Here is a 13,312-nt window from a genome sequence, read left to right as displayed (position 1 = left end):
ACAAAGCCTGTCAATTATATATCACAAGTCACAGATCGGCAGGAGCTCGGTGTATACAATAAAGCTGTGAACGTACCCAGTGTTGTTCATGATCTCTAGAATCTGTCTGCTAAATCCACATTTAGCCATCTGGAAAATAAATAGCGATTACAATTTTTATTTTTAATCAGGTAAAATAAAAACACTTAGACACATATATATATATACACACACACACACACACACACACACACACACACACACACAGATACATATAGACACACACACAATATAGACAGACCGACAGATCGATCGATCGATCGATCTTTCATACCTGTTTGTTCCCCTTCATGAAAAGGATGACTGGGTCTTTATTAATAAGTGCCTTAAGTCTGAAAAACAAATTTTCAATATTATTTATCTACATTTTCAATTTAATTGATCATATATTAAAAATTTAAAGGGGTTATGTGGGGACTGAAAATTATTAGCAGTGTACTTACTGCAGTATGTGAGTACAATCACTAATATACATTCCGGTATCCCGTCGCACGGATTCTGAGATTTTCATCAATGTTTATAGCGCTGGCCGGGGGGCCGGAAGTCTAGTTGCACAGTCTCTTCATCATATGACCGGCCCCGCTGTACTCTATGTACTTGATGTGCTATTGCTACAGAGATTACATAGAGTACAGCGGGGCCGGTCACATAACGTAGAGTCGTGTTGTCATGAAGAAAGACTGTGCCACTAGACTTCCGGTTCCCCGCCAGCGCTATAAAAATTGCTGAAAATCTCAGAATCAGTGCGATGGGGGACTGGAATGTATATTAGCGAGTGTATCTACATACTGCAGTGACTGCACTGCTAATAATGTTCGGTTCTCACATAACCCAGTAAGGCCACGTGGTGGAAAACAAATCCGGTGTTACACACATTGCAAAGTGTGAAATCTTCATCAAAACCGCTACCTCATTAGGCGCGTCCCCAAATCCGCAGCAGAAAAATCCTGTGTTAATGAGGTTTTGCAAAACCCCATTCACTAGCATTTAATAGTAAATATGCCGCTATAAATCTAAAATTGTGTGAATATTCGCACGGCAGTGAAAGGGTTAATTTTATTTTTTTTATTTTTATTTTTTTTTCTTAAAAATAAAGATGCAGTTCTCTCCTGTTGGTCAATGTTCCAGCTATAGTGATAAAACATCCAGTGACAGCATTTGGTTGATGCTGCAATGAGGCATTACGTGCAAAATCAATACGGCCTAGTCGGGGCACAGCAGCTTGGAAGAACAGTCAAGAATTTTGAGGGGGTCGTCCACTTTGAATAAACCCTTTTTGTAAAAAAAACAAACTCTCAACAATTAGCTGTAATTTGTGAAGTAACTTGAAAGTGTTCAATTTCCCTGCAGCGCCACCACAGGGGAAAATGAAGCATTACACAGTTTCCTTTAAAAATCAATGAGCTTTCCATGCAATATATACAAAATCGATAACCATTAACAGGAACAAGTACATAAGATATCAGTACCCATGATCACACTATACTGTATGGTGTATAGCACTGTAGGCACTAGAATATAGATAGTAAAGCCTCCTCCTACCTGTCCTCCAGGCTCTGGGCCCCGGGGCACATCGTTTGCAGCTCCCCTGATGCTTCCATCTCCTAGAGAGGAGAACACTGGTTAGACATGACAGGTTTCCTGGTACGATGACACTTGGCGCTTGCTCGGGATGTTTGTGCCGCAGCTCACCTTGACAATGTCCAGTCCTCCAAGTAGCTCCCCATTGACGTATAACTGGGGATAAGTGGGCCAGTTGGAAAAGGTTTTCAGTCCCTGCCGTACTTCTTCATCGGACAGTATATCAAAGCTGCTAAATTTGATTTTATGCTGGTTAAGGATACCCAGAATTTGCCTGCTAAATCCTGCAAGACAGTAAATCCGGTCTCAGCAGAGGTGGCTGATTCTTTACTCCATTAAATACATAACCCAGATGACTCTGTAGATGCTGTAACCTGCGCATCAGATCCTGTGTCATATTATACTTGTTGTAGTCGTGTTTTCAGATATTAAAGGCTCGTGATCTCCTGACAACCCCTATTCTCTTGCTGGTTACCCTTGCGGCCAGTTAATCTCAGAGGGTCCCATTGACTTCTAGTACTGAATGCTGGTTTATCATGAACTGGCACAGCAGGACAGAAGCAGCATTACACTACATGTCATTGATAGCAATGGGCCGTTCATGGTTGGCTCTTTTGCCTTGGTTTATAGTAGGGAATCCAGAATGGAGCTCCCTAAAAGAAAACTAAAAATTACCTGTAGATAAACGTCCTTGAGTTTTGACTTGTGTGAGGTCTAAAGGGTTTGTGCGAGAGTATTAGAAAAGAAAATAGCTGCAGGTAATAAAAAAAAATGAAAAAAAAATAAATAAAAAAAAACACAAACCAAACATCATCACCTCTTAAATCCCCCGCAGCTCCAGTGCCAATGCTCCAGGGGTCCCAACCGGACCTGGTTTACTTCTCCACTTGACTGCTGCAGCCAATCACTGGCCTCCGCAGTCACATACCACACATACTAGCTTCCTCGCTGAGGCTACTGATTGGCTGCCAGCGATCTCATGTACGAACGGCGAGTCATCGCTGCAGGAAAAGTAAACAAACGCCAATGGTGACCATTGGAGTATCGGAGCTGCGGCAGCAGAGGATTTATTAGCGGAGTAATGTTTGGTTTGTTATTTTCTTAATTGGGACAGGCAATTCTGGATGTAAAACAAGAATGTTTCTGTTCACTGACAGCAAGCAGGTCTTGAAAATGGTGAGGAATATTGTCTAAAATAAAGACAGCATAAAGAAACAGGAGCCAGGCAGAAAATGTGGCAAATTTATCAGAGCGGCACACGCTGTGTGATAGATTTGGTACATCTAGAAAGACACTTTTCTATAACCTACGCCTTTTGATTGGCTTACTTTAGATCAGTATTTTTTGCCAAAATTTGGGTGCAAATCATTAAAGGGTAACTCAACTTTTGACATGTCATAGTGACTTGTCAAAAGTTTTGATCGATGGGGGTCCAGGCACTGAGACCCCCACCGATCGTTAAAACGAAGCGGAAGAAGTGCTCAGGTGAGCACTGTGCTGCTTTGTTTCTGATCGGCTTTCCTCATAAACCCAATAGAGCGGTGAACGGGCTCACAGACTTTCTATTGAGCCCGTACACCACTTGCTTGGCCTTCCAAGAAAAGCCGATCAGAAACAAAAGCAGCTCAGAGCTCACCCGAGCACTTCTGCCTCTTCGTTTCAGCGATCGGTAGGGGTCTCAGTGCTCGGACCCCCACCAATGAAAACTTCTGACATGCCACTATGACATGTCAAAAGTTGTTTTAAAAGTTTAGTTACCCTTTAATAAATTTGGCACATTTTAGGACTACACTTAGCCACGCCCCTTTTCTCTACACATTTAAATAGCGTCTAGCAAGGCGCAAAAGAGTCTCTAAAACACGTAACAAATCCGTCGTGCTGCACGTACGCCCGTTTTTTTGCGCAGTTTGCTCAAGTAAATCTGCCTCGGAGTTAGAGAACTTTTCATTATAGAAAATGATAAATGTAGAGATTGTATCATGAAATGGGGGAGCACGAACGAAGGGAACGTGGTAAATCTTTCTAGGTAACTGCTAACAATACTAATGACGAGCTGATGAAGATCTTCTGTCCTTTCCCCGTGTAACATAAATCAGGCATCCTCATTATGAAGTCCTCTTTGTCTGCCCGGGCCTCGTATGTGAACAGCCTCTGTGTGACCTCCATTCCCATATCCCTTCCAGCACTGCTGCGCTGCTGCCATGATGTCCACGCGGTGGAGGTGTGCGATGCGCACGCTGTTATTTATTCTCTACTGCTACTCAAGTGTTAAGTTCATGTACAGCCCGGAGTAAAACACAGATCCTGAAATGTGCCATTCATCTGGGAGTTCATTAGTAAATAGCTGGGGGCTGATTGCTTTTGGTTATTCTGTTTCCAATACATTCAATCATTTTTACTGTACTGGGCCCCACCACAAAGCTTTGTCTGAGCTCCGGGCGACACGTGAGGACGGGGAAGATTGATGGCCTGGATATCAATTTTAAGGGTTAATGCGGCGCAGTGTAAATGTTGTGCTTTGGGACAGAACCGCCGCGCGCTTTTTTTTTTTTGGTTTGAAACTAAGATGAATAACCACTCATAATATTATACTCGGAGACAAACATCACAATCTCCTCACAACTAATACTTGCACTTGGGAAAGGCACAGAACGGTTTTCAGATAAAAAAAAAAAAATGACACCGAAGAAAAAAAAAAAAAAGTTACCTTCATATTGTTATCTTCACTCATTACCTAATATGAACCTTAAATTATCTAGAGCTCTACAATGATACATCCCTTAACTCCTTGAAGACCAGGTCAGTTTTGGTCTTAAAGGGTTTTTCCCATAATCTTTATTTATCACCTGTCCACAGCATAGGAGATAAATATATATTCGGTGGGGGTCTGACCGCTGGGACCCCCACCAATCATGAGAATGGGCTTACCTTGCTGTTCCCGGGAGCCCCATATGATTGGAGCGGTATCCAATCATTTCTATAGGGCTCCTGCAGATACCGCTCCGTTCCTGCGGGGCTCCCGGGAACAGCAAGGTAAGCCCATTCTCGTGATCGGTGGGGGTCCCAGTGGTTAGGCCCCCCCCCCCCCCCACCGATTAGATATTGATCACCTATACTGTAAATAGGTGATAAATCAGGATTATGGGAAAACCCCATTAAGGTTAGGAACACACACAGCATACATACTGCAGATTTTCGGCAACTGATTCATTGCGGACAATCCACAGCGTATTACAGTAGCAGCCGAAGAAAACCACACATAAATTGACGTGCGGTGCGGTTTCTTCAATCGCATCATGTCCGTTAATGCTGCGGAATCGCAGCGCTTCCATTGCGGGTTTTCCCATTGAATTCAATGGGGTGCTTAAACCCGCAACAAAGTAGTATGTGTTGTGATATTTGCAGCATGATCACAGCGATTTCGCCACAAAAATCGCAAGTACGAAAAGAAAAAAAAAGTTATACTTACCCAGAGTTCCCTGCTTCTTCTCCAGTCCGGCCTCCCTGGATGGCGTTGAAGGCCATGTGAACGCGGCAGCCAATCACAGACTGCATCGACACATGGCCTGCAACGTCATCCAGGGAGGCCGGAGCGGACGTCAGAGGGAGGGAGGGGGTAAGTAGGTGCAATAATTTACGCCCGAAAAAAACGCACCACGGTGTTGTGCGGGATTTCGGACGCCATTCCCTGCGGTGTTCAGGGCGGATACGCTGCGCAGCTTGACGCAGTGTATCTGCCCTGAATGTGTGTGTGTTCCTACCCTAAAGATGAACGGACGGCTCTCCTGACCATTTTAGTGAATACTTGTATTCTCCATAAAATTTCCTTAGATCGTACAGTGAACCCTATAAGAACCCCAGAATACACCCCAATAATTTTCCCATAGCGACATCTAATATAATATAATTATTCCCCTGGCTGAGATCGGACACGGACTAGCAGAATTCAAGCAGCTTTTTATTTTTTGTTTGTAGCAGGATGAGGGTTTATTTTTTTGCAGGACGAGTTGTACTTTATGTAGGGGACCTTTTTTTGTACTTTTACATTAGCATTTAAATTTATATTCATTTTTATTTGGGCAAAAACACAGAAAACAAACAATTCCTGTCGTTTTTATTGTATTTTTTTTTTTTTTTTTTACAGAATTCACCAATCATCATAAATGATGCTACATATTTTTTTGTACATGTTACAGATGTGACGTTAACAAATAGTATATTATTTAATGTTTTGGGACTTACATGAACTGAATTAAATATATCGTAAAAGAAACGCGTGTTGTTTTGTTGTTTTTTACCAATTTCTTTTGTTAGCATTACTTTTTTTTTTTTTTCAATAATTTTGCTTTTTAAATCTCATGACTAAATTTATCAAATTAGATTTTTTAGTTCTTCACTATCATACACCGGCATATATCTATATGCCAATTAACCTCTAGCCTTTACACTAATAATGCACTGGCAGTTGTTAAATAAAACCTAAGTATGCCCTAAAAACAGTTAATCTGGTCAGAGGGCCATCGGGTTCTTCAACAGAACTCTCCGCTGTCTGCCCATACTACGTGTGTGAATCGAATGCGCCATAGGGATTCCCTGTGATGAGATCATAGGGGGATCCCTCCTGAGTCTCTTCCTTTGAATACTGTGATCAGCGTTAACCGTGGAATTCAAAGGGTTAAACGGCGGAGATTGAAGTTCTCTCTCGTTGGAGCTGCGGCTTTGCATTACAGAATTTACCCCGCTCAAAACGCAAGGGTACCCTCGCTGTACCCTTTAGATTAATAGGGTGAGCACACGCTTGTCCTGATATGGCAACTGTCTGCCAAATGTGTTATTTTTTCTGTTTGGCTGCTATTTAGCTCCATACAGGGCACATCTATGATCAGTGACTACAGCTCAGTATCATTGTTGTGTAAGCCGTAGATAAGTTTGAAACATACCTCCTGTCTCATCAGATGCTCAGAATGCTGCTCTGTCCTTAATGCTTTACACTGCAGCTCTGTGTGCTCGGATTAACCCCTGTGTATAAGCACAGGTTCACCAAGAAGTCCGTAAACGTTGAGCCGATTTAACTCAGCCAAATAAGCCTCAGATAGGGGGAGCCTAAAGTTCCCCTTTGAACTACTTTCTAATATTCTTTGTATTTCAATTCCTCAACATTTTCAATATCTGGTTGTTGTCAGTGAATAGAAAAGTTTTTATAGTTCCATCCGGAGGTTGAAAACCTATCCTAAAAACTTCCAATTAACATGACCTTTGGTCTCGAAATCGTTGGGGGTCTCAGCGGTCGAAACCCAACAAATCGGACATTAATAGCATACCTAATCAATACGCAATCAATGCGAATCATAGCAATACGATAAAGTACCATAGAAAGTCAAAACGTTGTCATAATGGCATGCTTGCTGTCAGTAGGTGGGGGAGGATTTATGCTTTGGTTATGTTTCTGCGGTGTGATATACAACCCCGTCCTGTACATACCACATCTGGGCTCCTGAGGGGACCCTTTCATGAACAGCATACAAGGAGCCACGTTGATCAGCTTCTTCAGCCTCACATTGATGTCTTCCTTGGGAGCAGCGTTGGAGGTAGCTGGGAAAGACGTGTTTGATGCATGGCGCTGGACTCGTTTGGTCAACTCGGGTGCATGGGCCCCATCTAGCTTGTCAACCCTCTGAGAGCTCTAAGACAGAATAGAAAGACATGATCGGAGTGCTAAGAAGCCTGCGCTTCAAATACAGATACTACGAGGAGGAACATTTCTCTCGGGGGCTACATTTTTCATACTTTCCTGACAATCATTTACAAAGCACCTGCAGAATCGCTGCCCTTGTGTACTGTATTACCAATCATAATCACGTGATCATAAAATCCAGCAAGTTTTATTGTGAAACATCATCTCGGGTTCTGTGGATGTATCAACATATCAGCTTCATTAAAAGTTTTTTTAAAGAAATACTCCAGGTAAAACGGACACACAGTGTTATACCTAGTGCAGGGCCGGAGGGGGCGGAGCATGACACTTGGATTCTCACTTTGGTGTGTTTGTATTCCTGTGTCAAGCCCCACCCCCTCGGACCCTGCACTAGGTATAACACTGAGTGACGGTTTTGCCTGGAGTGTTCTTTTAAAGGGTCCCTTGACAATAAGATCACACAGTGTCCCCCCCTGCTAAGACCCCCAGTGACCAGCTGTAATCCGTTAGGAAAGCTGGTAGTAAGTGTTCAATTTCTCTGCAGCGCCACCACAGGGAAAAGGAAGCATTACACAGTGTCCACGCAAACCAATAGGTTGTCTGTGTAATGCAGGACAGGACAGATCCTCCAGAGCGAGGGATGCACTTTCTAACAAGAGATGAGGATCCTGAACAGAGGACCCTCCTATATAAACCCCGAACTCCCTAATGAGGTATTTCAAAATGGGTTTTCTAAACTGAACAACCCCTTTGAGTAAGCCAATGTATTATAGTTTTAGTAGGCCCCAAATTAAATATACTTAGGATAGGCCATCAATGTTTATTGGTGGGGAGCTGCATCTAAGGGACCTCTAATGAACAGCAGAATGAAGGGGTACAGTCCCGTTCATCAATGTTAACCTACTGGAAATCACCTTTAAATAATAAAAAATGGAGTATGGGATGCAGCCATTTATATTTAGAGGATATATACCCCAGGAAAAACGCCAGTATATAGAAGACCTTGAGCAGTTGTCTTCTGTCATGGTGTAAGAGTCTATTCAGCTGTTGTTTTTTCCTGTTTTTGGGAAAGCTGGGTGACAACTAATATGGCCACCATTTTTAGAAAACATTTTTATCTCACAGGCAGATTCTTAATTTTATATATATATATTTTCTTTCTTTTTTTCATCTATAATGTACTATAAATATTTGTACGTATTACGTTAGCCTGTGTACTGATAGTATACAGGCAAATATTAGGCCATACCCAAGTATACCCTAACAACAGGGAATAAGGTCAGACAGTCCTGGGGTCCCTCCAAAGTACCCTGGGCTGCCTGTCCATATAAGGTATGGGCTCACATCGTGTCTCAGGAATTTCATGTTACATAATCAAGGGGGGGGGCACCCCCCTCAGTCTCTCCCATTATATGCCGCAATTAGAATATAAAAATGGGTTAAATGAAGGATATCAGAGGAATCTGCTGACGGCATGGGCACAGTAACAGTCAGCATGGGCGCTATAATGCAGCCACTGCCTGCCGCTCACACTCATCAATAGTCAGCAATAGTCAGCAAGCGGTTAAAAAGTTGAAGAATCGTAAAAGGGGTTTCCTATAATAGAAGTAAATGTGAATACTTTCAGTGTTTGAGAAGCGCACAGGAGAAAAAGTTATAAAGCGTCACGGCCAACAGAGGGGGATCTACACCCACAAAACACAATGTCAGCAGAAGAAACCTGCACAAGCTCCCATGTAGGAAGAACCACTGAGCATGGATACAACGCAGAACAAAAGCATGGATTTATATAGGTACATGAAAAATCATTAAATAGATACGAACATTGCAGATTGTTTTAGTGAAGACGGTTCAACAACTTGTGGCGAGGCGAGATTCTGGGGCCAGGAAATCAGAACGTTTCAGAAATGTCCTAATTAGAACGAAGGCCTCGTGCACATGTCGTGTGGATTTGAGGCTGTACTGTAGTGTACCAGAGCTGTGGGCACTCCATGTGCCATTGTGTGGTGCTCCGTACTGCACCGTATGACAGCGCAATTCTCCCCTAGAAGCAATACACCATCCGATGGAGCAGGCCACCTACTTATTCATAAGGATTCCGGCAGGAAAAAAAACAACACTCTGTATGAGGTATATGGCGGTAAAGTGTGAAGTCAATAGTCTACGGGTCCTGTATTGCAGTTCTGTACAACCCGGAGGTTGTATGCCGATGTAATATTACACAACGAAATGCATAATGCCTAATGGCGGCAATTTCGGAGAATAGATTATACGGGGGTTGTCCTAGAGTACAAAAAAAAAATAAACATAGCAGGAGAAAAACTAACATAGCCAGCTGTCAAATCTCGCCCGCCCCAGCACCAATGCTTTAGTGCTTTCCCACTAGTCTTTCTTTGCATTTCAGCATCAATGGTCACGTGTCATACTTCCTGGCAGTGATTGGCCGGTACGGCACGTCATCACTAATGGCATGTAAACAAGTACCACAAGAGAACCACCAGAGTATCGGCGCTGGGGTGGCCGGGGATTTAACAGGAAAATTATGTTCTTGTTTTTTTTTTTTTAAATTCTATTTTCTGCTGCCTTTTGGACTCTTGGACACCTCTTTAACCCCTTCCCACAATTGGGCACACCATTACGTCCTTAGGATGAGTTCCCATGCTGCGTAAATGCTGCGAAATTGCCGCAATGGAATTCTGTGCGGAATCTCTGCAGCTTTTACAGTAGCAGCAAAGTGAATGAGATTTAGAAAATCTCACGCCCACGATGCGGAAAAAAACAAAAATCAGCAGTCCAAACATCTGTAAACTGACATGCAGTGCAGATTTTAACTCCGCAGAATGTCAAGTTATGCTGCGGATTGGTTGCTCTTCTGCTGTGCGTTTTCCCCATTAAATTCAAAGAGGATGTAAAACCTGCAACAAACAGCCAAGTGTTGCGACTTTTGCGGTGGAAACTGCAAATTATTTTTTTTGGTGCGTTTTTTTGTGGCGGAATTCCCTGCGGGTTCTTGGTTGGATACTCTGCATACTTTTACGCAGAACATCCAACCCGTTGGAACTCAGTCTTATTGTTTCTGGCCTAAAGATTGCCGGTCAATTTATTGCGGACTGACAATAATGCTTAGGTATATGAAGTATAGCAAAGCACCACATCAGTAACCAGCAGATCGTAGTGTGGAGCCCCACAGTGGGACTAAAAATGGATTTATATTATATAAAAAAAATAAAAAAACAGCGATCGCAACCACCCGTATAATTCAAACTGCATAGTGAGCGAAGAAAAAAAATAAAAAAAATCGGTGGTATGGATTCCCTCTATTAAAAAACAATATAGAAGTTGATTAATAAATCTATATGTTCCCGAAAATGGATCTATTAAAAAAATATAACTCGTCCCGCAAACAACTAGCCCGAATACGGCTACATCAACAAAAAACTATAATCAGAGCCATGGCTTTTGAAATGCGGCGACATAAAAACTATTTTTTTTTTACAATAAAATGCGCCATTGTTGGCAAAAGTTGTAAAAAAAAATAAAATAAACTACATATTTGGTATCAGTGTCATCGTACTAAAGCCTTAGAATAAAGATAACCTGTTATTTAAGCTGAACGTTGAAAGGCATAAATTGAAAACGCAAAAAGCTTAGGGGGAGGGGGGGGGATTGCTGTTTTTTTGTTTTTTTTACCCCATCCGCCAAAAAAAAGTTAATAGAAGATAATCAATAAGTTATATGTACCCCAAAATGGTGCCGTTGAAAAATACAACTTGTCCTGTAAAAACAAGCCCTTATACAGCTGCATCAACGGAAAAATAAAAAACGGTTTGGGTAAGTCCACACGGGGCAGACACGCTGCGTGAAGGTACACAGAATATCCGCAGGGAACTCTGGGCTAAAAACCGCACCAAATTGTGATGCAGTTTTTCGCCTGGAATGTCCCCTGCGGAAAACTGTAGAATTTCATCCCAGGAGACGGCTGCAGCCTGTGATTGGCCTGTGATTTGCTGCAGCGGCGGGCACATGGGATGAAACGTGACCCCAGGAGGCCAGCGCGCAGAACATCACATGTAAGTATAAGGTCTTTTTTTGGTTGTTTTTTTCTAAGCTGCGATTTTTGCGGCATAATCACTGCGATTCCGCTGAAAAAGTCACAAAACTTGACTGTTTGTTGCAGCTTTTAGATCCCCCATTGCATTCAACGGGAAAAACCCGCAACAACATACCGGCGATTCCGCCACCACCATGGACAGGCTGCGGCTTAAAAAAAACGCACCACAGGTCAATTTGTGTGCGGAATTTCCGCATATGACGTACACAGCGTGAGGATGAAATTTCTTGAAATCTTATCCACTCCTCTGCTACTGTATTATGCTGCAGATTTTCCACAACAAGATAAGTTGCAGAAAATCTGCAGTACTTCCGCTACGTGTGGACAAGCCCTTCGGCCTCATGCACAATTCCATTGCCTATCGTACGGCCGCGAACGATGGATCCGTGAAACACGGGCCGCACGCGGCTGGCTTCAGTCTGCAGTCCGTTGTTTCACTGGACCAAATGAATGAAAAGGCCGAGACTGTTCCGTCAAAAACGGACAGGAGTAGGACCTGCCCTATTTTTGTCGGAACGGCCACACGGTTCCGTTAAAACAACGGAAGTATGCATGGCCCCATAGAAATAAATGTGTCAGGGTGCTATCCGTTAAAAAAAACCAGATAGCACACTGGAGAAAATAACAGAAGTGGGTATGAGGCCTTATAGTTCTCTTAATGCAGTGACGTTATAACAAAACAAAAAATAATCCTGCGTTTTTTTTCCGATACTGTAAAAAAAAATGGCCAAAATCGGGAAATGCCATAAAATTACAAAAGACCCATAACTCACCTGATAAATAGCGTCTGTAACAGCACCGCCACTCCGGTGGTCCCCGCCAGTCTTTGTTTACAGTGCTGCAGTGCCCGCTGCAGCCATTTACTGGCCTCAGGGGTTACGGCACTTGCCCGCTAAAGCCAGTGATTGTATTCAGTGGTCAGGTAAGTATACAGGAACGTCATTGCTGCAGCACAATAAACAAATACCACCAGGGACCACCGAAGCGCCGAAACAGCGGGTGATTTATTCGGTAATGGATCTTTTTTTATTTGATGGCATTCCCACCACTGTGGCCAAATTTTTCTTAATCTTGGGAAACCTCTTTAACGCTCGGTCATTAAAGGGGTAATCCTACGATCGACATTTATCACCTAACCACAGAATGGGAAAAACTGGAAAAAAAAAGCAATTCCAGGAGATTTTTAATTAGGACTATAAGCAAAGTTGCTCAATCTTTCTTTTTAGATGCAAAAGAACAATAAAAAAAGATGGCGGAATGTGGAGCTTCCCTTTAAACGATGTATCTCATATTCTTGGAAGGGGGATTGGTGGGGGATTTCTTTAAACATATCGAATAAAAGTTGAGCAATATATAGGCCCATACCGAAGATACACACATTTAATATACATATATACACACACTATACATACACACACTATACATACACACATATATACCCACACACACTATACATACACACATATATACCCACACACACTATACATACACACATATATACCCCCACACAAATTATGCATTTCAGCCTCGTTTCTTACCTTAAAAAACAAGAACGTTGGCACAGAGGTGATCTCGTACTTTTCCGACACTTCTGGAATGGCTTCGGCTTCGAGCTTCAAATAATAATAATAAAAAATAAGTAAAAAAGGATGAAAAAAAAAAAAACACAATGTTGAAGTAATTTTATTTTCATGTCCCTTTTTATGGCACGTGTTTAGAAAACCCTCGCAGGGATACTTGGGATGTTTAAAATGGAGTTGAATGCAAAACTTTGCAAGTCATTTACATTTAAATGAGACTCGCCGGGCTGCCCCTGTCATCCACTGAGCTTGCACTATGACAAAACAGGTTCAAGGGTTCTTATTTTGTTGCACATTTCAAAAGTT

The 13,312-nt window shown here is 42.4% G+C and overlaps 1 protein-coding gene across 1 annotated transcript in view; it reads right to left on the bottom strand.

The window, feature by feature from the left end:
• Positions 1 to 13,312, bottom strand: part of GLRX3 (glutaredoxin 3) — a 35,196-nt gene that overhangs the window by 14,143 nt on the left and 7,741 nt on the right. The window contains exons 3-8 of the mRNA XM_075843160.1: positions 12,965 to 13,039; positions 7,102 to 7,303; positions 1,732 to 1,904; positions 1,582 to 1,643; positions 314 to 371; positions 77 to 129 (exon numbers count right to left, since the gene is read on the bottom strand). Of these exons, the coding sequence (XP_075699275.1) occupies positions 77 to 129; positions 314 to 371; positions 1,582 to 1,643; positions 1,732 to 1,904; positions 7,102 to 7,303; positions 12,965 to 13,039 (623 nt within the window). The remainder of the gene's footprint in view (positions 1 to 76; positions 130 to 313; positions 372 to 1,581; positions 1,644 to 1,731; positions 1,905 to 7,101; positions 7,304 to 12,964; positions 13,040 to 13,312) is intronic.

The sequence above is a fragment of the Rhinoderma darwinii genome, chromosome 11 (assembly GCF_050947455.1).
Source record: "Rhinoderma darwinii isolate aRhiDar2 chromosome 11, aRhiDar2.hap1, whole genome shotgun sequence".
Lineage (NCBI taxonomy): Eukaryota > Metazoa > Chordata > Amphibia > Anura > Rhinodermatidae > Rhinoderma > Rhinoderma darwinii.
The sequence above is the reverse complement of the archived record's forward strand: the minus strand, read 5'-3'. Positions and strand labels throughout refer to the sequence as shown.